The sequence below is a fragment of the Sciurus carolinensis genome, chromosome 1, assembly GCF_902686445.1.
Source record: "Sciurus carolinensis chromosome 1, mSciCar1.2, whole genome shotgun sequence".
In the NCBI taxonomy this organism is placed as follows: domain Eukaryota; kingdom Metazoa; phylum Chordata; class Mammalia; order Rodentia; family Sciuridae; genus Sciurus; species Sciurus carolinensis.
Window position 1 is genome coordinate 166,442,327 of NC_062213.1, and position 26,432 is coordinate 166,468,758.

The 26,432-nt window shown below is 42.5% G+C and overlaps 1 protein-coding gene across 1 annotated transcript; it reads right to left on the reverse strand.

The window, feature by feature from the left end:
- Nucleotides 1-674: 674 nt before the first annotated feature.
- Dio1 (iodothyronine deiodinase 1) lies at nt 675-15,659 on the reverse strand. Its single transcript, XM_047562221.1, has 4 exons — nt 15,278-15,659; nt 9,121-9,264; nt 3,741-3,940; nt 675-946 (listed from the first exon to the last, which is right to left on the reverse strand). Exons 1-4 carry the CDS (start codon nt 15,612-15,614, stop codon nt 878-880), a joined length of 750 nt encoding a protein of 249 aa, XP_047418177.1. The 5' UTR covers nt 15,615-15,659; the 3' UTR covers nt 675-877.
- Nucleotides 15,660-26,432: the final 10,773 nt, after the last annotated feature.

Sequence of the window (26,432 nt, forward strand, 5' to 3'; positions counted from 1 at the left end):
TGATTTAAATCTTTTGGCAAGGAAAGGGTTATCATTTCTTCTGTTCCCACCTCTCCTCTTACATTCCTCATCTCTTCTTAACAAGTGGAATTCTTCCTATGCTTGGTTCTAAAAGTCAGTTTAGTGTTTTAAATGATCAATTCTGTGAACAACAGGTTTGGCCAAATGAACTTGCCTCACAGAAGGGGTACCATATTGAACCACTTGGTTTTCAGAAGTATGCCAGTGGAGTGTAACTGCCCTTTCACTAGAAGACACTGTGCAATGAACGTGGTCTCCACTGAGGGAGCAGTGCAGAGTTGCACGTTCTTTAACAATTCACTTGCATGACCAGTTCAAATATTGTTTCATTTTCTCTATAAAAATTGGCGCTGCTGGGCTGGGGAGACAGCTCAGTTGGTAAAGTGCTTGCCTTGCAAGCATGAGGCCCTGGGTTCAATCCCCAGCACCAAAAAAAAAAAAAAAAAAAAAAAAAAAAAATTGGTGCTGGGTGAAGTGCCTGTAATGTGCCTGTAATCCCAGAGACTCAGGAGGCTGAGGCAGGAGGCTCACAAGCTAAAAGCCAGCCTGAGCAATCAGTGAGACCCTGTCACAAAATAAAATCCAAAAGGGCTTAGGATATGACTCAGTGGTAGAGCAACCCTGGATTCAATTCCCAGTATAGAAAAAAAAAAAAAAAAAAGGAAACAATGTGTCCTGATTGGGTGTTGTGACCTGTCCTCTCTAACAGCATTTGTTTGCTTAGATCCAAAAAAATTTGAGCTAGTAGTTGAGCTGGTAACACAGATCAAAGGTGAAAGTCACCTGGGCTGAGGGGAGAGCCAAGCCTGAAGGAGTCCTTCTGTGGGTCACCTAGAACTGGGGGATTCTGTCCAGATTAATTGTGGAGCTTTTCCAGAACAGCACGAACTTCCTCTGGATGGTAGTTCCAAGGGCCAGGTTTACCCTGTAAGAGAAATGAATCAGACATTCCCAAATTTCCAACCTGCAAGGAATATGTAGGTCTGGAGGTTGGTTGTGAGACCTGGGCTAATTATCTATACTGGTGTTATCAGTACAGTTGGCCAGTGGCAGATGCAACCGTGAGGTGGATCAGACCATCCAAGGGAAGTGGGTGGGGTGGCATCAACTTTTAATCAGAGAACTGGACTAGAGAAGTAGAAGGAAACAAGAGGCAAAGTGACAGAGTTTTAGAAGACGAAAGGGATCTATACAAATAAGTTTTTCTTCCCTCATTAGACCTTCAGACCTGCCTTTCCTCCCAATCCCCATGGGAGCGCTACTCACTCTGCACCAGAACCGCCACTGCCCTTCCAGTCCCCCTGTCCTGGGGAAGCCCTCTGTACTCCCTGCTCCTGGAATTGGCCACAACTCCCAACTATCTTGCTACCTCCAGTCCATTCTTCACCCAGTAGCCAATGGTCCTTCCTTCCTTCCTTCCTTCCTTCCTTCCTTCCTTCCTTCCTTCCTTCCTTCCTTCCTTCCTTCTTTCCTCCCTTGCTTCCTTCTTTCCTTCCTTCCTTGCTTCCTTCTTTCTTTCCTTCCTTCCTTGCGTCCTTCCTTCCTTCCTTCCTTCCTTGCTTCCTTCCTTTCTTGGTACCCAGGGGTACTTTGCCACTGAGCCACATCTGCAGTCCTTTTTATTTTTTATTTTTATTTTTTATTTATTTCTTACTAAGTTGCTTAGGGCCTCACTAAGTTGCTGAGGCTGACCTTGAACTTGTGACCTCCTGTATCATCCTCCCGAGTCACTGGAGTTATAGACGTATGCCACTGAGTTCAGCAGCCAATGATCCTTCTAAAGAACAGATCTGATCATGCCTGTTTCCTACCCAGAATCTTCGTATGGCTCTTCTTTGCCCTAAGATGAAGGCCAGACTCCTAGGTCCAGGATCAGACCTTGTAACCCAATTGCTTCCAATTCCCTATTTATACTCTATGCTATGTGCCTCAGGGTCTTTGCCACCTGTTCCTATATTTTCAGTGATCTTTTTCTTGTTCTTACTTGACTGACTGCTTATGCTTTTTTTTTTTTTGCTACTGGGGATTAAACCTATAGTGCTTAACCACTGAACCACATTCTCAGTGGTTTATTTATTTATTTTACTTATTTTTTATTTTGAGATACAGTCTTCCTAAGTTACTAAGACTGGCTTTGAACTCATGATCCTCCTGCTTCAGCCTACCTAGTCACTGGGATTATAGGTGTGTGTCACCACATCCAGCTGACTGCTTATGCTTTAAGGCCCAAGCTTGCCACATCCTCTGATACCCTTCCCCAAAGGTTGGAAAATCTGCAGCCTGAGAGCCCAGTCAGACTGATGTGTACATTCTTCATTTACAGTTGGTCTGTGGCTGCTTCTCTGCTATAACAGCAAAACTGAATCCCTGGGGATTCAGGGTTATCTGGTCCACAAAGTAAAAAATATTGACTATCTAGCCCTTTACAGAAAAGGTTTGCTGAGCCCTGCTGTGGAATCTCAGCACTCAGGACATTGTATTACTACTCTTTATTTGAATCTTCCTTGTCCCTAGATAGTGAGCACCTGGAAGTAAGGCAGGATCATTTTAAAATCATTTTTGTTTCCAGTATTTGCACAGGGCCTAACTCAGCACAGAGACTCTGTGCCCAGCATCTTAGAACCTTGTCTCAGGGGAGGGGCAAGGAAGAGGGACCTGCATCCTTGTACTGTGACCCTCAACCCACTGGGGTTCCATCTACAAGGTGTTGCTTGTTTCACCTATATAAGTAGGGCCAGTTTGATCCATGGGCAGAATAGCATCCACATGGTTGGGTATCATCAGTAGTCCAAGGCTGCAAATCCCTTCAGCAGCTCTAAACTTATTTCCTACTCTCAGAGGCCAACACTGTCCAAGGCACCAAAGGCCATGCTTATGTTTAGCTCCTATTCCCTAACAAGGCTGGGGACTGTGAGTCCAGGAAGCCTGGACTCAGTTCTGTGGCTGCACCTCTGCTTCAACATTTCCAGCTCCTATGCATAGAGTCCGCTCTCTTTGGGTTCCAACACCAACTCCAGAGTCAGGCCTACCTCAGTGATGAGCAGCTTTAGCCCCTCCCTATCCTGCTGCTTCTCATCTGGGACATTTACAATTGAAATCAAAGTCTTGCTTAGTAACCTTGAGCAAGTCAGTTCCCCTCTCTGAGCATCGTTTATAAAATGGAAACATCTTCTATCTCCCAGTTTTAAATCAGGGTTGGCCAGTCATCTGGGTTCCAAAGGCAGCCAGTAGGATGCAGTTATTGTTCAAATGCCAGGGCTTTTGGAGTGTGGCATCACACACCTGCAATAGCAGCAGCTCAGGAGTCTGAGGCAGGAGGATCACAAGTTCAAAGCCAGCCTCAGCAATTTAGTGAGACCCTAAGCAACTCAGTGAGACCCTGTCTGTAAATAAAATACAAAAAAGGGCTGGGGATGTGACTCAGTGGTAAAGCACCCCTGGGTTCAATGCCTGGTACCAAAAAAAAAAAAAAAAAAAAAAAAGAAAGAAAAAAAGGTCAGGGCTTTCATGGGCTCAGTTCATCCCTGGTGAGGTGAGGACCAATCTTCTCATTTTGCAGAAGAGGAAACTGAAGCTCCAAGAAGTAAAAGGATTTGCCCATGGTCACATGACTAGCAGTGACTTGAATCCTGGATCTCTCTGATACAAAGCCTTCTTTTTGTCCTTGTCTTCCTTGACCCCTTTGACCCTCCCTGGGCCTCCTACCCCTGGGTCATCACCTTGTAGAGGATCCTGCCCTCCTGGAGTACGTAGAGCCTCTCGGGCAGGGCTGCGTAGAGCTGGCTGCTCTGGTTTTGCATGGTGTCCACCACCACAGGGCACTGAGGACTCCTGGCCAGCAGCATGTGGGCTGCCTGCAAGCGGTCCTGGAGGTTCCGGTGACTCTTGATGTCCACGTTATTTTTAAAAGCCCAGCCATCTGGAAGAGAAAGATTAGGCACTCAAGCTCTACAAGCATGGCACCCAATTCCTGCAGGCTAAATACCACCCACTTTTTTTTTTTTTTTTTCTTTGCAGTGCTGGGGATTGAACCCAGGGGCCTTGTGCTTGCGAGGCAAGCACTCTACCAACTGAGCTATCTCCCCAGCCCAATACCACCCTCTTTTAACAGAAGGTCCCAGGTAGAGGAGCCCTTGGCCATGGTTTTGCCCCATTTCCTATTGTAGGTACATCTGCCAGGTTACATAGTTACTGATTGATGGAACACTGAAGCCCTGGACTCCCAGCTTCCAGGCTTCAGCTCTTCAACGTGAGGTAGTCCAGTAGAGAAATGCTTCTTGATCTTTAGTAAGCATATATGTCACTCAAAGACTTTGTTAAAGGGAAATTCTGTTTCATGCAGTCTAGGGTGTGACTGAGCATCTAATCTGCTCCCAGAATATAAGGCTTCTGGTGCCTGGGCTACACTTTGAGAGGCAGTGGTCTAGAGCAGTGGTTATCTAAGTGTGTGGGCCCCAGACCAGCTACAGCAGCAGCACCTGGGAGCTTTTAAGTAATGCAGATTCTCAGGACTCACCCTCGACCAACCAGGGGTGGGACCCAGCAATCTGGGTCAGAGGAAATGCACTAGAGCATTAAAACTGGTTTAGGAACTAGTTTAAGAATTGCTGCTCTAAATTAAAACTAAACTGATATTTCATCTCTCTCCAGTAAGAATGGCAATTATCAAGAACACAATTTACGTAAATGTTGGTGAGGATGTGGGGAAAAAGGTACACTCATACATTGCAGGTGTGACTGCAAAATGGTGCAACCACTCTGGAAAGCAGTATGGAGATTCCTCAGAAAACTTGGAATGGAAACACCATTTGACCCAGTTATCCCATTCCTTGGTTTATACCCAAAGGACTTAAAATCATCATACTACAGTGACACAGTCACGTCAATGTTGATAGCAGCTCAATTCACAGTAGCTAAACTATGAAACCAACCTAGATGCCCTTCAACAGATGAATGGATAAAGAAAATGCGGTGCTTATACACAATGGAATATTACTCAGTCTTAAAGAAGAATGAAGTTATGGCATTTGAAGGTAATTGGATGGAACTGGAGAATATTATACCACATGAAATAAGACAATCCCTAATAAACAAAGGCCAAATGTTCTCCCTGATGCAGAGGTTGACACACAATAAGGGTAGAGGGAGGGAAGAATAGAAGTTCACTGGATTAGACAAAGGGAAATGAAGGGAAAGGAGAGGGGGATGGGAATAGGAAACACAGTCGAATGAATCAGACATAACTTTCCTATGTTCATATATGAATATACAACCAGTGTAACTCCACATCATGTACAATCACAAGAACGGAAAGTTATATTCCATGTATGAATCATATGTCAAAATACACTCTACTCTCATGTATAACTAAAAAGAACAAATAAAAATTTAAATAAAAAGCAAAACAAAAAGAGCTACTGCCCTAGAGTCTAGACCATTTTCCTCTCCTAATTATTCATAACCACAATGTTCTTTCCAAAATGCAAATCTGTCCATGTCACTCTCCTACCTAGATCTTTTGGTGGCTTCCTATCACCATCCAGATAAATCCCAAGCTCCTCAGTGTGATCCATGAAGCCTTCGTTGACCTAGCCCCTGCCCATCCCTCTAGTCTTCCTCCAGCTCTTTGCTCCAGTAAATGGGTGAAATACTTGAATTCCTTGATCCCTGCTCGTAGGCTGTCTCTCACCTTTGCTCTTTTTGTTACAGTGACTGTCTCCACTGCAGTGTGAGCAGAGCGGAGCCTTCTCTTTCTTGGATTAGGCACTGTGACTTCTGCTACTGGAGCTGATGTTGCTTTAGCTCTACTGACAGCCCTGGTTAAGCTGCTCAGGGTGAGCTCCCAGCCAGGTATGGTGGCTAGCCTGGCAGTGACCCTTGTTCTCACCCCCTTCTGTGCAGCTTTCCTATCTCCTACTCATACTGCCATCCAACCCATCCTTCTACCTGTCCTCTAGAGACTCACTACAATGGGCCCGCACATTGAAAAAACTGCCCATGGCCTTGACCCTCCACTTGCCCCATTTCTGGGGAAACTGGAATCCAGTAATGTAGTCATAGGTTCCTTCAGAAGCCACAAGGCCTATGTTTACAGTAATAGCTGCCCTGTAGTTGAGATAAGTTGCTTAAGTGTATCAGTAGAGTCAGCTTCACCTCTTTGGTGCTTCCAAGTCTTCTTGCTCAGTACCCTTCTCCCAAGTTAAACCAACTTTTCAGATTCCTTTCAAGATACAAATATCTGGTCAAAGGTATTATTACTCATCATCAAATTTCTTGATGATGATAACACCAACTTCTATTTATACCAGGTTTACAGCCGTGTCCACCATGGGCTCATTGGAGTTTCCCAGCTGCCTCCCATGTCAGGCCAAGCAGGGATTCTCAGCCCCATAGTATAACTGAGAACATGGAGAGCCCAGAGCGGCACAGAGACTGTCCTCCCTAACTTTCAATGTAACTTCCTTACTGGAAGGAACTGTGTATATCTTTTCTCTCTATCTCCCTAGCCCCAGCACAGGCCTGGACAATATTGTAGATGCTCATTAAATAATGTTGAATGAATGATTTCGTGAGGCAGGTGATGTCATTTTTATGGTAGAGAAGCAGGAGTGAAGGGGAGTTTAACCAAGATCACATAACCAGCATGTGATGGAGCTGGACTCACACCCAGGTCTGAAAAACCAATGTCTGATCTTCCCACCATGCCTTGTGCCTCCCTGTATTTTACTTAGACAAGTGTGGTGTGTGGAGGACGTCAAGTTAACTGATTTGGGCCCTACAGACTGACCCAGACCACCTCCTAGGACTGCTGAACACTAACTCTGTACATTTTATTTCTGAAGTGCAGGTTATGCTCAGTTCTGTCTGGTCGATAGAAACAAGGACCCTAAGGAAGGAGATGGGGAAGAGGAAAAACTATCAACAGTAGGCGTGGTAAAGTGTGTCAGGACAGGGACAGGAAGCCTTTCCTTGGTGGCTGAGGTAGTAGATAGTCCTAGGTTCCAGAAAGGTTTAAACCTACCTGGTCTGATTCTGGGAAAAAGTGAGTCAGGGACAGGTATCTGGACCAGGAAACAATGTTGGTGATGTTTCAAACCCTCTTGTCACAGTTTGCAGTTTACTCTTTTGGAGATTAAAATTGTATCCTCTGGGACTTTGTTACTCAAAGTATGGTCCCCGGACCAGCAGCCTTGTCCTTACCTGGCCCCATGCCAACTCTCTGGAGCTAGAATCTGCATTTCAATAAGATGCCTAAGTGATCTGATCACACATTAAAGTTTGAAAAGTGCCCCCCCACCAGGAAAGCTAAATCAAATTGGGCTTGGCTGAACTCCAGCTGTGTGACATGGAGGCACTGTCTCTTCTCAGCCTTGGAGACCACAGATGCCAGTGTCACTGCCATAGGTCTCTTTCTTTAACTGATGACTGCTGCTCTCACAAAGGGATGTTTCACAAAGAGCTACATTGTGCTTATGTTTGCTATCCTGTCCCCTAAGCTGTTTTAAAACAAATTTTATTATGGAAAATTTCAAATACACATAAAAAAGAGAGAACAGTATAATGAACCTCTCATAACACTATCCTATTATAATATTTTAAATCGCTCCAAAATTGTCATAAGGACAGATGCTGCCAGTTAAAAGAACACAGTGTAAGTTGAAAAACAATTTTTAAGCTTTTGTGTGCATTTATGTCAAGATGTAGTGGGTTTCAGGTAGAGCCCTGGAATATGCATTTCCAATAAGCAACCTAGGTGGTTCTGTCACTGGAGATCTGGGGACCACACTGGGCAAAGTACTACTGTCAACTTGGCTAAAGATTAATCAGAATCACCTCTGTGCTTAGGAGACATGGACAAGCCAGCAAGGCTAACATGAGCCTAAACAATTATTCTTCCCGTTTTTACAGAACTCTGACTGTGACATGGACTGTACTAAGTGCTGGGTGACAACAATGAATCAAATAGCATCTCTGCCTTTTGTGGGGAGGTGGATGAATAAATGACACCTGTTCCATTTAGCCACATCAGCCTTCCTGCCTTCCACAGTCTCTGAATTTGAGACTTGGGCCAAATTCATGAGTTCAGTCCCCAGGAAGATCAGAGATGTGTCTGACCATTTTATAAAGTTTAAGGGGTTTAGACCAAGATATGCATGTTTCCTGGAGGAACATGTCTGCCTCTTATAAGGAAGGACTATCTCACTTTTTCAACTTTCCTAGCAAAGAAGATTTCCCATGAAATGACCATGATGGGTGACCAGCAGATAGGGGCTAGAGAAAGGATTCCCATGTAGGAAAGAGTTGGCCTAGATCAGTGGTTCTCTCAATTGTGGTCCCTAGACCAGCAATATCAGCATCACTTAGAACTTAAAGAAATATACATTCTCAGGCCTGTCCCAGATTTACTAAGGCAGTCTGCTTTAACTAGCCCTCCAGGTGCTTCTGATACTTACGATAGCCTGAGAATTACTGGCTCACGGGAACCATATCTCTTTGAGTCTTAGGATATATCTTTTTCTTTTGGGTACTGGGGATTGAATCCAGGGGCACTTTGCCACCGGAGCTACATCCCCAGCACTTTTTTATTTTTTATTTTTATTTTTAGATGGCGGGGGGTCTTGCCAAATTGCCTATGGTCTTGTTAAACTGCCGAGGCTGGCCTCAAACTTGTGATCTTCCTACCTCAGCCTCCCAAGTCACTGGGATTACAGACATGTGCCACTGTGCCCAACCGTCTTACATGTATCCTACAAATAACTGTATAGCAGTCATTTCACTTATTTCAGGTCCAAATTCCTTGTAAATGTGCTCAAGTCAATTGCTCTCCCTTGGTTTCCCAATTTATCTGTTTAAAATGTTAGAATGCTCTTTTGCTGGACCCCATCTCTCCAGGTTTTCTGCTCTTTGTGTCCTGATTAAAAGCAAACTGTGGAGTGAGCTGGGGTAAACACAGTGCAGGGACCCAGAGATGGTGGGTGCTCCATGAACAGCAGTTCTTTTCCTCCATCCTCCTTTTCCTCCAGCCCACTCCCAATCTTATATGGGGAGAGGGAAAAGAGAGGGTGGGAATAAGGAGAAGCAAAAAGAACCTTTCAGTACCTGATGCATGTGCTTCTTCAATGTAAATGACAAGAAAATCTGCAGTGGGACTGAAGTCTTCAATGAGTCTCTTGAATTGGTCAAATTTGAAAAGAAATGAAGGTCAGGTGCAACTTCCAAAATTCAGCACCAGTGGCCTGTTGCCTGAAATGGAAAAACAACCATTATAAGCCAAGAACATGCACAATTTATTGACTTATTTTTGCAGGCATCATCTTCACTCCTGTTACCTTTGCTGTCTCTCCAGGATGTGTCCTGGGCAGTCAGGGGCCTAATTCTAGAGAGCATGACTTAGCAGGGGCTGGAGCTGGTTTCCACCTTTCCAAAAAGAGAGGCAGATGGTGGCAGTTAAAATAGTTACAGGGGAGTCCCTGTTATGCAGTTTAGGCAAGTAGGCCTCCATTCTCTCAGGTGATGAGATTAATAATACGGCAAAGTAGGTAAAATTTCCCCACCTTACAAAGAATCTGAGGTTTATAGACCTCTAGGACCAACACACATCAGGTCAGAGGTGAAGTCAGAATGAACAGCTTGGCTTCTGGACTTGCCAATCAAAGTGCCTCAGTGTCCTCATAATAACATAATAGTACATATTTTATAATAACATAATAGTACATATTTTATAAGACTGTTATGAGGAATAAATAAATACTGATAAGGGCTTAAAATGGTGACTGGCCCATAGTAGGTGCTCAATAAATGTAAGTGGTTACTCTGCTCATAGCTCTTCTCTGAGTTCTAAAACAAGGAGACCGGGGCTGGGGAGATAGCTCAGTCGGTAGAGTGCTTGCCTTGTAAGCCCAAGGGCCTGGGTTCGATCCCCAGCACCCAAAAAAAAAATAAAATAAAATGAGGAGACCCTGAAGAGGGGGAATGGAACCTGCTATAAAATGAAAACGCAAGGTCCCTTGCTCAAAAAGGAGGGGGAGGTACTGTAGCATTTATTAAAATAAAAAAAATTTCTTTTCTTCTGCGATCTCTAGCTTGACCTGGCATGCTGCTTTTTAGTTGCTATTTAATGTGACACTCCCCCAGAAACAGGGATGTTCAAAGGGTGAGTGCAGGCTGCATGTGTGCTTGTGGCCACCGGCTTCTGGCTTCCCCGTCCCTTTAGCCACCAGAACAAGGCACCATGCCCTGGCCAGGAGCATGGAAGGCAAGGCGAGTCAGACCTGCCTACCACCCCAACCAGGGACACATTTCAACCTGTCAGGGGAATGCTGGGCACTTTAATGGGGGAGAAGAGGGGATAAGAGGTTTCTCCCTTTAAGTCACCCTCAATCACTTGCCAAATTGCACTGTGGTGCTGCTAACCAGGATGGGGACAGTCATTCACATGCCCTGCCCAAAGACACTAGGGGATACCGACACCCAACCCTGACCTTCCTCATGCTGTGTCCAGGCTCTTTATGGGGCTAGAAGGTGGGAACAGTCACTGACTGGGAACGGGAAAAAAAGGCATCTGGGGATGGAAGAGTGGGCCCTGGGAGCACGTCCCAAGCTGTAAGGTCTGAAAAGCAAGGCTGTTGTGTCCTCCGGGTAGCCTCCATTGCCCCATTGGGCTTCACTTACAAAATGCAGGTTCCAAGATAAACTTGTTAAGAATTTCAAAACAGCTATACAGAGTATTAGTCCTCAAGCATGAGACCCTTCTGAATGTGGGACCATGTGAGAGTCCCATGCCAGCTTTGGGGAGAACCCTGTGGATTCTTATAGTCGGAGCTGAAACATTGCCCTACATTTATTGGAGTAAGTGCTGTTCCTGCACTGTGACATTGTCTATTTAAGTGTTCCTGTCCCCCAGGTACTCATTACCCCTTAGAGCTGGGCCTCATTCAAATTCATATCCCCAATCTCCAGCACACTCACATTCTATGTACAAACATTTATTCAGATTTTATAATATTTAAGCCTCCCTGCCAACTGTTGGTTCAGTGGAGAGTGAGATTAGCAGGTCTCTGCTCTCTGCAGTTTGAGTTTTGTTTAATGGGAAGAAAGGCCAAAAAAAAAAAAAAAAAGAACAAGTAAATACAGAAATGAGTCACTTCAAATTGTAATCAGTGTTATGAATGAGACGTAACAGGATCAGATGGGTGAGGAAAGACCTCTGAGAAGCTGCCATTGAACCTGAGAAGTAAAGAACAAAAAAACCAGCTGTGGGTAAAAGAGAAGAGCATTCCAGGCTCAACTACTCAATGTGCAAAGCTCCCATGGAGGGAGAGAGCTTAGTTTGTTCAAGGATCCACAAGATCGTTGGCTGGAACCAGGCAGGGAGAGCAACAAGAGGAGGTGGTTGGGAGTTTGGTGTGGGACAGAGCAGGAGGTTCTTGTGGACCTTGATGCAAAATCCAGATTTTATTTGAGGTACAATGGGAAGACAGGGAGATATTTTGCAAGGGTGGTGTATATTTATTGCAGTTTTGGCTGTCCAGCCCCACACCTCCTTTCTACTTGAAATTCCCTATTTTGTGTACTGTTAATGGACACTGTGCCCAACCTTGCTTTGTGGAAGACAGAGGGGACAGGTCCACTCTGCCCCCAGCAGCCAGAGTACAGGCAGTGACCTTCCCCACCTCCAGTGGGTTGATTAGATCCTCCCACATAAATCATTGATTTTGGAGTCTTGAGATGGTAGAATTCATTCCTAGCCCAGGGGTGGTGCCCCAGTCAGGGATGGTGATGGGCTTGCCTAGCAACCATAGTGACAGCAGGATCCAAATGTGACCGTTGATGCCAAAAGACAATCTATACTCAGGGTTCCAGCTGTCATTGATTCTCAGGAGACCCCAACATCTTTCCAATATGCCTCTTGATGGATGGGTGTGTATGTGGCCAGTAAAACCAGAGTGAGTTTCTGTTGCTTGCAAGCCAGAATCCTGACCTCTTCAGTAGAGCTGTGTAGTGAGCAGATTCACACTTGAAGATCAGTAGCTGCTCTGTGGAGAAAGGACTGAGAAAGACAATGGAAGTGGGGAAGAAACAGTTAGGGGACCTTGTGGAAGTCCACATGAGAGACAATAGGAACCAGGGCTGGCGTGTAGGCAGAGGCAAAGGGAGAAAAGGGATCGACAGGGCTTGCTGATGGACTGGGAGGGAGGGCATCTTAACCTGCTTGGGTTTATTTGGTCAGTTATACATCCTCCTTGTTCTGCAAAGGATTTGAAGCAGCTTACATATATAATAAAATATTAAGTAGAAACTAAGGGGAAAAAATGCCATTCTGGAAGGCATCAAACAGGGGGGAAAAATGGATAAATAAGCAGGCTCAAGGTCCTGTGCATTTATTGTGACTGAGTTATATAATTGACTCTGAGATTTTTTTGGTGGTCAAGTAAAAGGAGAAACCCAATTAATATTTAATTCCTAATTTTTCAGTCTACAGTATGAGGAGAAGGTAGGCCGGTTTCTCTGAAGTTACAAAGTTTTCCTTGTCTTTGACTTGCAGGATTTCTTCACAGGAGGCCCCAGGAGACATGCAGTGGGCCTCAGTCCTGCTGGTCGATTGCATGATGACTCCTCACTCACATGACAGGGAGGCCCAGGTGTTAGCAGGGAGGCTCTCAGGCCAGTCATGGCCAAGTGGCTGGTTGTCAGACTCCAGTGACCCCAGGGAGTCACTCTTCAGATAAGAAAAGTGATTTAGGGTCAGGTCTGGTTCTAAATTTACCTGTCTGGAATTTTTTTTTAAATTGACAAAATATTCAACACCTGCTCATCAGGACTCTGGAAGGGACAGAACCATGTGTTTAATTATTTATAGTGATTGGGTACAGTGACCAGTATTGAGGGCAAAGTTTAAACTTAGTTCCCTGCTTTCCTGATAGTAGAGAAAGGAAGGATGGGTATCAGAGGGTGTCTGTGTTGAGGCTGGGCCTCTGCCTATGGCCACAGGCCCCAGCTCAGAGCATGCCTTTTTAAAAATATCAGACAAGGATGGTCAAGTTCAACTGGGAAAACAGCTCCGTAGCAGAGCTGGACTCAAGCCCACCCTCATGACAGCTGGGCCAGTAAATAAGCCCCCACAGCAGGCTCTCTCAGCAGAGAAATTCCATTTGTAATTACTAGAAAATACTTCACCAGTACCCTTGGAAATATTTTAGAAAATTTTAAACAAGAGATGAAATAAAGCCAGTTTCATCTGAACTCTAAGATGCCTAGAAAACAAACCATCTATAACTTGCCTTCTGCTACAGCATATTAGTTAATTGATGTTTTGCTCTGTGTGTGTATGTGTGTGTAAATTGTGTGTGTGTGGCTTGTGCATGGACATGCAGAGGATGGGCAATGGCTGAGGATTTCTCTGTTTTATTCATTAACAGGAAGTACACCAGTTAGTTCTGGCTCTGCTAAGAACTTGTTCTGTAACTCTAAATAAGTCATTTACCTCTCTGGCCCTTTGCATCTGAAAAAAATAAAGGAGTTGCTTTAGATGAACTATAAAGAATCTTCCAGTTCTCCCAATCTGTGCCTCTAAAATGAGTTCAGAGTTTACACCCAAAGCATACAACAGAGCATTTTAATGGTCTGGTAGTATTCCAAAACAGTCGCAGGATGTCTTTATAATAAGCAGAACTGATCATGTTTACTCTCAAAACCCACCAACACCCTCAGGATAACACCTACCTGCAGAGAAGACACATAAGGCCCTCTAAGCTCTGGCCCCTAATGATGGTTTCAGCTTAATCTTTCACCTCTTCCTGCTTTTTTTTTCCTCCTTTTTTTTTTTTTCTTTTTTGTAGTACCAGGGATTGAACCCAGAGCTGCTCTACCACTGAGCTTTATCCCCAGCCCCTGTTAGTTTTTTGTTTTATCTGATGACAGGGTCTCACTTATTTGCCCAGTCTGGCCTCAAATTTATAATTCTCCTACCTCAGCCTCCTGAGTAACTGGGATTACAGGGGTGCACCACCACACCCAGCCACTTCCTGCTTCCTGAACCCCATTTCTACATCTCAGACCTCTGCTGCATCTCCCATCTGTCCTGCCTGCTCCTCAAGACCCTCTTCCTCAACTGCACCAAGGCTTTACGTCCCTAGATGATCAGGCTCACCATTTTTTTCTGCAGACAGCCTTCCCTTGACCATCTCCTTATCCCATCCACAAGAGGGCCCCTTCCCCAGAACCCTCTGCTTCCCTCTCTCACTCTTCCATCTCTCAGTCTGGATTATGAGCTTTTCTGGGATGAATGCCAGTGGGGTTTATTTCTATAAGGCTAGTACCTATTATTTCAGGGGACTTTGGGTCAATAGGCTGAAAGTCAACTCCATTTTATAAATAAAGGTTTTTTTTTTTATTTTTGTTTTTGTTTTTGTGCCTCTCTTTTTTTTTTGTTTGTTTTTGTCTCCTCATCTTCAGTCTCAGCAGCAGCAGGGACCAGTGATAAGTTTAAACACTTTCTAACTGAAAGTTTACAGTTAAATCATGGAAGTCAATTCTATGAATAGGCCCTGAGGCAAGCTGGCTTTCAGGAAACTGATCTTTGGATAATTGACATTCAGCAGATTGGCCTGTTCTCTCACCCTGTCTGGCACATAGTCGACGCACAATAAAAGTTAGTTGTCACTTACATTGCTCTTGAAATCAATGGTAGCTTGCTAACTGTTGAGTAAGTTGAGATCATTTGTGCACTCTGGTTTAAAATCATGACCAAACAAAAGAAAGAAAGAAACTATTGCCCTTCCCTCTGCTTAAAACAGTCTTCCCCATTCTTCAAGACCAATTTCCAAAGTCACCTCCTCTAGGAAGCCACCTCAGTCCTGCAGGCTAAGATCATACCTTCATAGCCTCATGGAAGGGATAATCTGTATAGGAGAAGTGGGGCTTGGCTGCTTGAGGGAAGTGCCATTGAATGGAAGCTGAAGGATTTCACCAGGCAGAGGTGGACAGAGGGCAACCCAGGTAGATCCGATTACACAGTAAGAAGAGCATTCAAGGACCGAGAGGCCGGAGGGGGCCAGAGTGCATGACTTGTGACTGCAGTGCCTGGGAAGGCGTTGATGCCACACAGAACCCGGGAAAATTCCCCACTTCCTGAGGGGGACAATGACAAGAAGCCCCAGAAGGAGCAGCTGGAGTGGTAGAGTTCAGTACCTTTCAACCCTTCTCCGTCCCCTCCCGCCACCATCTCAAGCGCCCTAGCACACGGCAGCCTCCTGACCTTGCATGAAGTCCCAAATGCTGCACTTCTGTCCTGAGAGTCGGATCACAGGGCAGTTTGGGGCCAGACCCCCCAGCTCAGCCTTGTCCTCCAGTCGCTGCCAACGGACCTTCAAGACGAACCAGAAATACTGGGTGCTGAAGAAGGTCGGGACCCAGTTGTCGGGGGAGAATTGAGGGTTTCTGGTCATACCAGTCTTCTGGCCCATGGCCAGGATATTCTGCTTGGCTCTTTCTGGAAATAGTGTCATTAGCACTTTGCCCATGGCCACCTCCACAGCCACCTGCAAGAGTATCCATAACTTCTTCAGCCATAGGCCTGCCCGGAGCGGCCCCATCTCAGCACAGTCAGTTGGCTCTGAGGCTGATGGACCCGGAGGCTGCAGCCAGATGACACTGGGCGGGACTGAACAAAGGTGCAGGGTCAAAGCAGCCAACTCCAGGCAAGAGGAAGGTGCCAGGGCAGAAGGTATTTGCCTTTCTGTCAATAAAATGGAAAATTCCTAACCAGGTACACAAGGGTCTGTTCTCATTGTTATCATTGCAGATTCTTTGCCCTAGTTTTTGAGAGATTTTTGGATTTTAAATTCTCCCTTTGATTAATTTTTTAAAACCAATACTTAAAAAGATCCACACTTAAACAGTCCCTGTTAAAAGATCTATTGAAATAAATAGGGGCTGGGGAGATAGCTCAGTCGGTAGAGTGCTTGCCTTGTAAGCATAAGGCCCTGGGTTCGATCCCCAGCACCCAAAAAAAAAAAAAAAAAAAAAATGAATAGCCTCTAATGTTAATTATTCTTTTAATAATACGAATGGTTCTTTTAGGAGTGAAAGATGATTTTCCCACTCTTGGTGGAGGCAGAGTCCTGCCTGGAGGTTTTGGATCTGGACCTCCCAGGGCAGTGCCGTCTCTGGGGCCATCTTCAGCTATGGGGCTTGCAACTCCCTTAGCACTGGGAGTAGAGAGTCAGGTAAAACTCTCCTCTCAGAGAGGCTGTAGTCTAGCGCAGGAAAGACAAGTAAACAGAAAATTGTCATTTAGTTTATTAAATAGGGACACAGGGGTATGGAGAAGTGGCAGTTTTTTTCTGTTTAGAGAGGCCACAAGTCTTCCCTGAGGAACTGATGTCTGTGCTACAACCAGAAAGATAGCGAGCTGTCAGCCAGGCCATGTGGGGACAGTGATCTCAGTGGAGGGAACTGCAGGTCAAAGGCCTCATAGCCAGAGCAAGCGTGGCGCATAGAGGCTCAGAGTTGGAGAGTGTTTAAAAACACATCTGGGAAGGGGGCGTGGCCTGACTAAAGCCTGTTCTGATATGAAGCGATCTCCAAAGTATTGGTTCGCAAAGCTTTGGTTCATCGTCTCTGGCATTTAGTAAGAGCAGAGGAAGGGATGACAGGGGCGCTGGATGCCACTCCCTAAAAGTGTCAGCCGTGGTTCCGGGTCCAGGAACCTCCTTCACATTAGCTTTATAACTGTTTATTTATAAACTTTATAAATAAATATACCTAAAAGAAGTGGGAAAAAAAGACCCTTTAAAATATGCTTCATTTTGGAGCTTTTCACAGCAAATACCACATTTGTGCCTAATATCCTGTCTCTTCAAGCCACGACAGTCCCTCCCATGTGCAGAGTATTTGCCAGGTACAAAGAACTCCTGCGTCCCTGAGATGACTAAACTTCTGGTTTTATAATGGGCTACACTTTTGTATTGCACTTTTAGATTCACAGCAAAATTGAACAGAAAATACCATGTGCACAACCAACCCTCCCCCTTAGCAGTACCCCGAACCAGAAGGGTGCTTTTGTCACAATCAGTGAGCCTCCATGACACACCATAACCTCTGTAGTCCACAGATAACATCAGAGTTCACTCTTGGTGTTGTGTAGTCTATACATTTGGACAAATGTATAATAACATGTACCCATAAGTATACTATTATACAGAATAGTTTCACGGTCCAAAAATTCACCTGTGCTCCATCTATTCATTCTTCCAGAAACCCCCGTGCCCTGGCAATCACTGATCTTTTTCTGTTTCCCTAGTTCTTACCTTTCTAGGGTGTTATGTAGTTGAAATCATACAATATGACACCTTTTCACATTGGCTTCTTTTACTTAGTAATTTTCTTTTAAGTTTCCTCCCTGTCCTTTCATGGTTTGACCGCTCATTTCTTTTTAGTGCTGAGTAATATTCCATTATTCCATTGTCTGTATGTGCCACCATTTATCTGTTCATCTACTGAAGGGCATCTTGGTTGCTCCCAATAGTTAACAATTATGAACAAAGTTGCTATAAACATCCCTGCAGATTTTGGGGTAGATATCTGTTTTCAACGCAGTTGAATACACCCATGAGCACAATTGCTGGATTGCATGGTAAAAGTGTGTTTAGTGTTGTAAGTAAGTGCCTCCACTATCTCCTAGAGTGGCTGGATTCTTTTTTTTTTTTTTGATCAGGGATTGAACCCAGGGGTGCTTTATCACTGAGCCACATTTTTGTATTTTATTTAAAGACAAGGTCTCACTGAGTTGTTCAGGGCCTCGCTAAATTGTTGAGTCTGGCTTTTGAACAATCCTCCTGCCTCAGCCTCCTGAGCTGCTGGGATTACAGACATGCACCACCATGCCCAGCGAGAGTGGCTGGATTCTTTTGCACTCCCTGAAACATTAACTTAGAGTTTGCATTTTCCCCAACAGTGAATTAGAGTTTCTTTTGCTCCACATCCTTGCCAATATTTATTTGAATTTTTGCCACTGTAATTTAGTTTAGTGGTATCTCATTTTAACTTGTAATTCACTGCTTACATTGAGCATTGTGTGTGTGTTTGTGTGTGTGTTTGTGTGTGTGTGGTGCTGGGGATTAAATCTAGGGCCTTATGCATGCTATGCAACTTCTCTATCACTGAGCTACATCCCCAGCCCTTTTCAATTTTTATTTTGAGACAGGGTCTCATTAGGTTGACCAGGATGGTCTCAAACAAGCAATCCTCCTGCCTCAGCCTCCCAAGTAGCTGGGATTACAGGAGTGTACTTGCCCAGATGACTAGGCAAGCATCTTTTATATATAGATGCTTCTTGACTTTTGGGGGGTTATATCCTCCAGATAAACCCACCGTAAGCTGAAAATATCATAAGTCAAAAATGCATTTAATACATCTAGCCTACCTCATGGTATGGTTTTCTACTGGAATGAATAATCACATCAGGCATAGTGATATATGCCTGTAATTCCACTGAGGCAGGAGCATCAGAGTCCAAGGCCAGTCTCAGCAATTTAGTGAGATCCTGTCACAAAATAGAAGTTAAAAGGGCTGGGGGTATTGCTGAGTGGTAGAGTGCCCCTGGGTTCAGTCTTCAGTACTAGAAAGAAAAAAGAAAATTAAAAAAGCAAAACAAAACAAAACAAAACAAAAAAAAAAAAAAAAAAAAAAAAGGGAAAGCCACAAGTGGAACAATTTTAAGTCCAGGAATATTTGCTCTTATTTGCCATCTCCATGTCTTTAATGAGGCATCTTTTGCCCTCTTTTGCCCTTTTTTTGGTGCTGGGGTTGAACCACCTAGGGATTCTTTACCACTGAACCACAAATCCAGCCTGTTTCTCTCTCTCTCTCTCTCTCTCTCTCTCTCTCTCTCTGTACTGGAGACTGAGTCACATCGCCAACCCCTTTTTAAAATATATTTATCTAGAGACCAGGTCTTGAAAAATTGCTTAGGGCCTGCTTAGTTGCTGTACTGGCCTCAAACTTGTGATCCTCCTGCCTCAGTCTCCCCATTTGCTGGGATTATAGGTGTGCACCACCATGCCCAGTCTCTTTTGCCCATTTTAAAATCGAACTGTTTTCTTCTGTTGAGTTTTAAGAAGTTTTTGTATATTTTGGATAACAGTCCTGTTCAGATATATCTTTTGTGAATATTTTCTCCCAGTCTGTGCTTTGTCTTCTCACTTTTTTCAGTTTCTTTCATAGATTTTTTTTTTATCTTAACGTAGTTCAGTTCAGTTTATGAAACATTTTTTCATGAATCATGCCTCTGGTGTTGCATATAAAAAGCCATCACAAAAAAACCCAAGATAACCTAGATTTTCTCCTAGGTTATTCTCTTGGAGTTTTATGTTCTACATTTAGGTCTATGCCTAATTTTGAGTTAATTTTTGTGAAGAGTGTGAACTTTGTGTCTAGATTTTTTTTTTTTTGGCATATGAATGTCCAACTGTTCCAGCACAATTTGTTGAAGGGACTACTTTTTCTCCATTGTACCACTTATGCCCTTTGTCAAATATTTGTTGACTATTTTTAAGTGGATCTACTTCTGGGTACTCTATTCTGTCTCATTGATATATTTGTCCATTTTTTCACCAATACCACACTCTCTTGATTATTGTTGCTTTATAATAAGTTTTAGAGTTGAGTAATGTTAGTTGTTAGTCCCCTGATTTTGTTCATCTTAATTATTATGTTGGCCATTCTGGGATTTTTTTGCCTCTCCCTATAAACTCTTTTTTTTTTTTTTTTTTGGTACCAGGGATTGAGCCCAGGGGTACTTAATAGTGGCACCTAACCACTGAGCCACATTCTGAACCCTTCCTTTTTTTTTTTTTTTTTTCCTTTTTTTGGGTACTAGGCATTGAGCTCAGAGGCACTCAACCACTGAGCCACATCCCCAGCCCTATTTTGTATTTTATTTAGAGACAGGGTCTCACTGAGCTGCTTAGCACCTCGCTGTTGTTGAGGCTGGCTTTGAACTCAGGATCCTCCTGCCTCAGCCTCCTCAGTCACTGGAATTACAGAAGTGTGCCAGCACGCCTGGCCCCAACCCTTTTTATTTTGTATTTTGAGATAAGGTCTCACAAAGTTGCTGAGGCTGACCTTAGCCTCCTGAGTCACTGGAATTATAGGCATGCACCACTGGGTCCAGCTTCCTTATAAACTTCAGAATCAGTTGTGGGTGTTATATCAACAAAGTATCTTGCTGGGATTTGGCTGGGAATTGTGTTGACTACGGATCAAGTTGGGAAGCACTGACATTATGAAAATACTGTGTCCCTTTATCCATGAACATGGAACATAACTTCATTTATTTAGTTATTTGATTTCTTTCCTCATAGTTTCTAGTTTCCTTACATAGATCTTGCTCATATTTTGTGAGATTTACGCTAAAGATGCTAATTCAATGGTATTGTGCTTTTAAATTCAGAATCCACTTGTTCGATGATTGTATATTGGAAAGCCATTGACTTTTTTAAAAAAAGTTTTTGGTTGTAGATGGACACAATACCTTTGTTTTTTATTTATTTATTTTTATGTGGTGCTAGGGATCAAACACAGTGCTTCATGCGTGCTAGGCAAGCTCTCTGCCTCTGAACCACAACCCCAGCTCCCGTAATTCATTTTTTTGTGTTGACCTTGTATCCTGCAATGTTGCTATCATTGCTTTAGTTTCGAGAGTTTTTTTTCCAATTCACTTAGATTTTCTTCATAGATTATCGAGTCATTAGCAAAAAAGGTGACTTTTTATTTCCATTTCTTGTCTTATTTCACTAGCTTGGACTTCAATACAGTGTTGAAAAGGAATAGATCTCCTTATTCCTGATCTTAGCAGGAAAGCTTATACTTTTTCACTACTAAGTATAATGTTAGTCATAGGATTTTTATAACTGTGCTTTATCAAGTTGAAGAAATTCCCTTCTACTCCTACTTTGCTGAAACTGTTTATCATTAATGGATGTTGCATTTGTTAGATGCTTTTTCTGCATCTATTGATATGATCGTGTGATATTTTTCCTTTATCCCATTGATTCGGTGTGTTGCATTCATTGATTTTTGAATGAAGATCTTGTTTCATATACCTGGAGTAAGTCCTACTTGGTCATGGTGCATAATTCTTTTTATACATTGTTGAATTTGCTACTATTTCATTGAGGATTCTTGCATCTATATTCATGAAAGATGTTAGTCTTTAGTTTTCTTTTCTTGTGATGTTTTTGTTTGGTTTTTAGTATTAGGGTCATGCTGCCTTCATAGAATGAGTTAGAAGTATTCCCTTGCCTCTATTCTGAGAACCTATAGAGAATTGATATAATTTCTTCCTTAAATGCTTTGTAGAAGTTGCCAGCATACCCATTTGGACCTGGTACTTTCTGTTTTAGAAGGTTGTTAATTATTGATTCAATTTCTTTAAAAGCTATAGACCTATTCAGATTGTCTATTTCTTTTTGTGTAAATTTTAATAGATTGTATATTTTAAGGAATTAGTCCATTTCATATGTCTGAGCATGTAGTTGTTCATAGTATTTATTGATTATAATTTTAATGTCCATAGTATCTGTAGTGACATTCTCTCCTTTATTTATTTATTTATTTTTTGCGATGCTGGGGATCAAACCCAGGGCCTTGTGCTTGCAAGGCAAGCACTCTACCGACTGAGGATCTCCCCAGCCCCTCTCTCCTTTATTTTTAAAATAAAATTTAAACATTTCATTTTAGCATAAAAATTTCTAAAATAAAATAAAAATTTTTATACTACTAATTTGTGTTCTATCCCTTTTTTTCCTTAGGCTGACTAGAAGTTTATCAATTTTATTTATCTTTTCAGAGTACTAGCTTTTGAGTTAGCTGATTCTATATAATGATTTTTTGTTTTCAATTTCATTGATTTCAGTTCTAATTTTATTGTTGTTGTTGTTGTTGTTGTTGTTTAGTTTAAAAATTTTTGTGGTGCTAATAACCCAGGACCCAGGACCTCATGCATGAGTCATATTCCCAGCCCCAATTTGTAATAATTTTTTCTTTCTGCTTATGTTGGATTTAGTTTACTTTTCTTCTTTTAGTTTCCTAAAGTGGAAGCTTAGATTACTGATTTTCTAATTCAATGATACAATTTTCCCTGTAAGTACTGCTTTCACTGTATCCCACAAAGCTTGATAAATTGTTTTCATTTTCATTAGTTCAAAATACTTTTAAATTTCTCTTGAGATTTCCTCTTTGACTCATGAGTTATTATTTAGGAATGTTTTGTTTAATCTGCCATTATCTGGAGATTTTCCAGCTATCTTTCTATTACTGGGTTTTAACTTGTTTCCACTGTGATCAAAGAGCACAACTATTCTTTTTAATTTGTTAACATGCATTTTTATGGCCCAGAATGTGGCTATAAGATATAAAAGGGAGTTTTGACCCAGAAGCTGTCACCAGTATTACTTGATGAATGTTCCATGTGATCTTGAGCAGAATGTGTATTCTGCTCTTATTGGATAAAGAACTCTACAGATACATTTTGTATCCAGTTGGTTGATGATGTTTTCAAGTTCTACTATGTCCTTACTTATTTTTCTGCCTGCTGGATCTGTCTATTTCTGACAGAATGATGGTAAAGTGTCAAACTATAATAGTGGATTTATGGGTTTCTCCTTGCAATTTTATCCCTCATATTTTGATGCCCTATTAGGCATATACACATTAAGGATTGTTCTGTCTTCTTGAAAAGATGATCTCTTTATCATTATATAATGTCTCTTTTTATCCCTTAAAAAAATTATTTTTGCTTTAAAGTTTGCTCTATTTAAAATAAAGATAACTACTCCAGCTTTCTTTTGATAGATGTTAGCATGGTGGGGCTGGGGAGATAGCTCAGTCGGTAGAGTGCTTGCCTTGTAAGCACAAGGGCCTGGGTTCAATCCTCAGCACCAAAAAAAAAAAAAAAAAAAAAATGATGGAAACGTTAGCATGGTAAATTTTTCTCTATCCCTTTAGTTTTAACCCTTTAGTTTTAGTATTTTTATATTTCAAGTGACTTTCTTTTGGGAGCAGATTTTTTTTTTTTTGATTTGCTGACAGTCTTTTAATTGGTGTAATTAGACCATTGAGGTTCAAAGTGATTATTGATACTGTTGGATTAATATTTGCCATATTTGTTATTGTTTTCTATTCATTTCCCTTGTTCTTCTTTTAAAGAAAATATTTTGTTTTAGTTGGAGGTGGACACAATGCCTTTATTTTATTTTTTAATGTGGTGCTGAGGATTGAACCGGGGGTCTCCACGCATGCTAGGCGAGTACTCAACCACTGAGTCACAACCCCAGCCCACCCTTGATCTGTATTTTTATTTTTATCTCCTATTCTTTTTCTACCTTTGTGGTTTCAATTGAGCATTCCATATAAATCAATTTTCTCTCTCTCTTTTTTTTTTAGCACATCAGTTATGCTAAGTGGTTGCCCCAGAGTTTTCAAGTCCAAGGCTATTTTAAATAACACAATACTCAAGTAGTGCAATAATAAAAATAACAAAGTATTCCTAATTCATCCTCTCTTTTCCTTATAATTGCTCTCACTCACTTCACTATAAATTATATATATATGCATAATCAAATCATCATTGCCATTATTGTTTTGAGCAAAAAATTAGAGTTTTTTTTATCTCCACTTGTCTTTCTCTAAGGCTCTTTCTTTCTGAGTATATGACCTATGTAATTTTCCTTCTCTGTAAAGAACTTCTTTTAACATTTCTTGCAAGGTAAGTCTATTAACAACAAAACCCCTCAATTTCTATTTGTTTGGTAAAATCTTTATTTCAGTTACACATTTGAAGGATAATTTCTTCAGGATACAGAATTCTAGCTGGTGGTGGTAGTGGTGGTTTTTCTCTCAACATGTAAATTTATTACTGCTATAGATAAGATTTTTTCCCCCCTCTGGTTTCTTTCAAGATTTTCTTTTATCTTAGATTTTCTGGAGTTTAAATATAATATATATAGATGTTGTGGGATTTTTTGAATTTGTGTATGTGTGTGTGTGTGTACACGTGTGTATGTGTGAAAGTCTCCTGGATTTGTGGTTTGGCATATGACATCAATTTGGGGGAAACTCTTAGACACTGTTGTTTCATACATTTCTGTTCCTCTAATTGTTCGTTCTGCTTCTGCTATTCCCTTTATACAGAATCGCACCTTCTATAGCTTTCCCAGTGTTTGGATGTTTTGTTCTGTTTTTTTTTCATTCTTTTTTTTTTTTTTCCTGTTTGATTTTCAGTTTTGAAGCTTCTTTTACAGGTGTATGCCACCACCCCTGGCTCATATCCATGGTTTTTACTGGTGGTTGATCACGTAGTCATGGCTGACAGTCTAATATAACTGTCTTTTGGTCTCCAACCCCTCTGGACATCAAAGTGACACTACTTGGCCCAAGATCCCTATCCTAAATCACACTGTTAGCATAAACTATCTGAAGAGCCTTAGGTTATCAAGGACAATCCCTTTTTTGTTTCTCTCTCTCCTTTTTTTTGGTACTGAGAATTTAACCCAGGGGTAGGGGGTAATTTACCACTGAGCAACATACCCAGCTGTCGGGGTTTCCGGGACCCCCAGCCTTGGGCACGGTCAAGATGGCGCCTGGCGCTGAGCCAAAAGCGGCCAGCCATACAGTAAACAACCAGCGAATTCCAATGATTGGCTAGTTAACGATGTGATTAGAGCATGCCCCCCTCGTGTACCTATTCTATGCCTGCAGCTGTCCGCCCGTTTACCTCGTGTGCTCTCCCCTGATTGGTTGAAGTGTATATAAGCTTGGTGGGTGAGGGAGTAAGGTAGAAGCTGAGAGTAGAGGAGAAGCTGAGAGTAGGAAGAAGCTGAGAGTGGGAGTAGAAGCGAGGAAGAAGAGTGCGAGCGAGGGCGAGAGCCGAGTGGGAGAAGCGGAGAGACCAGAGCAGGCGAGAGTTAAGCAGAGGGAAAGAGAGCGAGAGAAAGAAAAGAGAGAAAGGGATAGAAAAGAGGGAAAGAAAGGAAGACTGTGCACAATAAACTTCCAAAGCTTCAGACGTTTGTCGTGTCTCTCTCTGCGGGCAGAGGGAACGCGATACCCAGCCTTTTTATTTATTTTTAAAAATTTAAGACAGGGTCTCATTAAATTACTGAGACTGACTTTGAACTTGAAATCCTCCTGTCTTGGCCTCCCAAGCTACTGGATTTACAGGTGTGCCACCATACCCTGCAATGAGGATGCTTTTACTAGGTAGGATATTTGGGGCTCAGAGGTTATCTCCCAGGAGCCAGGAAAGGTTTAAAACTTTCTTTGGACAACTCTAATCTGCTGGTCTAGTCTTATTGCACACCATTTTAATGGACTAAAGCAGAAGGAGAACATTATTTCCCATTAAATCTAGAAAAAGCATTTGATAGAGTTTGACATCTACTTTTATTTTAAAAATAAAACTTCAAGAAAACTAGGAATAAGAGGAAGCTTCAGTAATAGAAAAACTGTATCTCAAAACCTCTCAAGAGCCTCAGGAATTTCACCTCAAGGTGGAAAGACCCTGAAGAGAGAAAATGAACATGTGTTTTGTCTATGCACATGGGGTCTTAGCATAGCAGAGATTTGACAGAGATTTCAGTTTGGTGTGACTGACAAAAACAGACTGACTCCTACAAGTTCAGGAGGGACCGGGCCATATAGAGCACTCCTGGGGCTGAAGAGACTATGCTCTGGGAACAGGGAGATGTACTCAATGGCCCTCCTGATGAGGGCACCATGGATGACCCAGGGATGTCTGTGGGAGAGAAGACACCAAGGACAAAATGGGCCTCACCTAAAGCTTTGGCCATCCAGGTTCCTAGGAAATTAAGACATAAACCAAGGAAAGGGGAGGACCCTGAGTTATCTGAGATTTTCTGTCAAACATAACAAGGGCTAGACATACAAATTGACCTCAGATGGAGCAGGAGTGAAGAGCAGTGGAATTGAGCAGGGCAGGAGGGACACTACCTCTGCAGAGTCTGAGAAGTTGTGGCGAATGACTCTCAGGACCATCTGTCTGTGGGAATAGTGAGAACCATTTATCCATTGGCTTTCACTCTCCATCAGACAAAAGTACACCCCATCGGATGTTAACTCCCCACTTTCCAGGGTACAGGTGAGGGTGTCCAGAGGTTTCAGTGGAGAAGCCCTGAGATGAGATGCTTTCAGACAGTACCCATATCCATAAGGAGCCAGTTGGATCCCACACAGAACTGGTCATGACAGAGGTGACTAGAAGATAAGCTGTGAGGCCAAGAAGATCTTAAGTGGTGCTCGAGAGTTGTCTGATGCCATTATGTCAGCTACTACTCTACAACAGGGGCCCTTCATACTTGTGATATCGGGGTATTCTCATTGCTTTCTAAGAT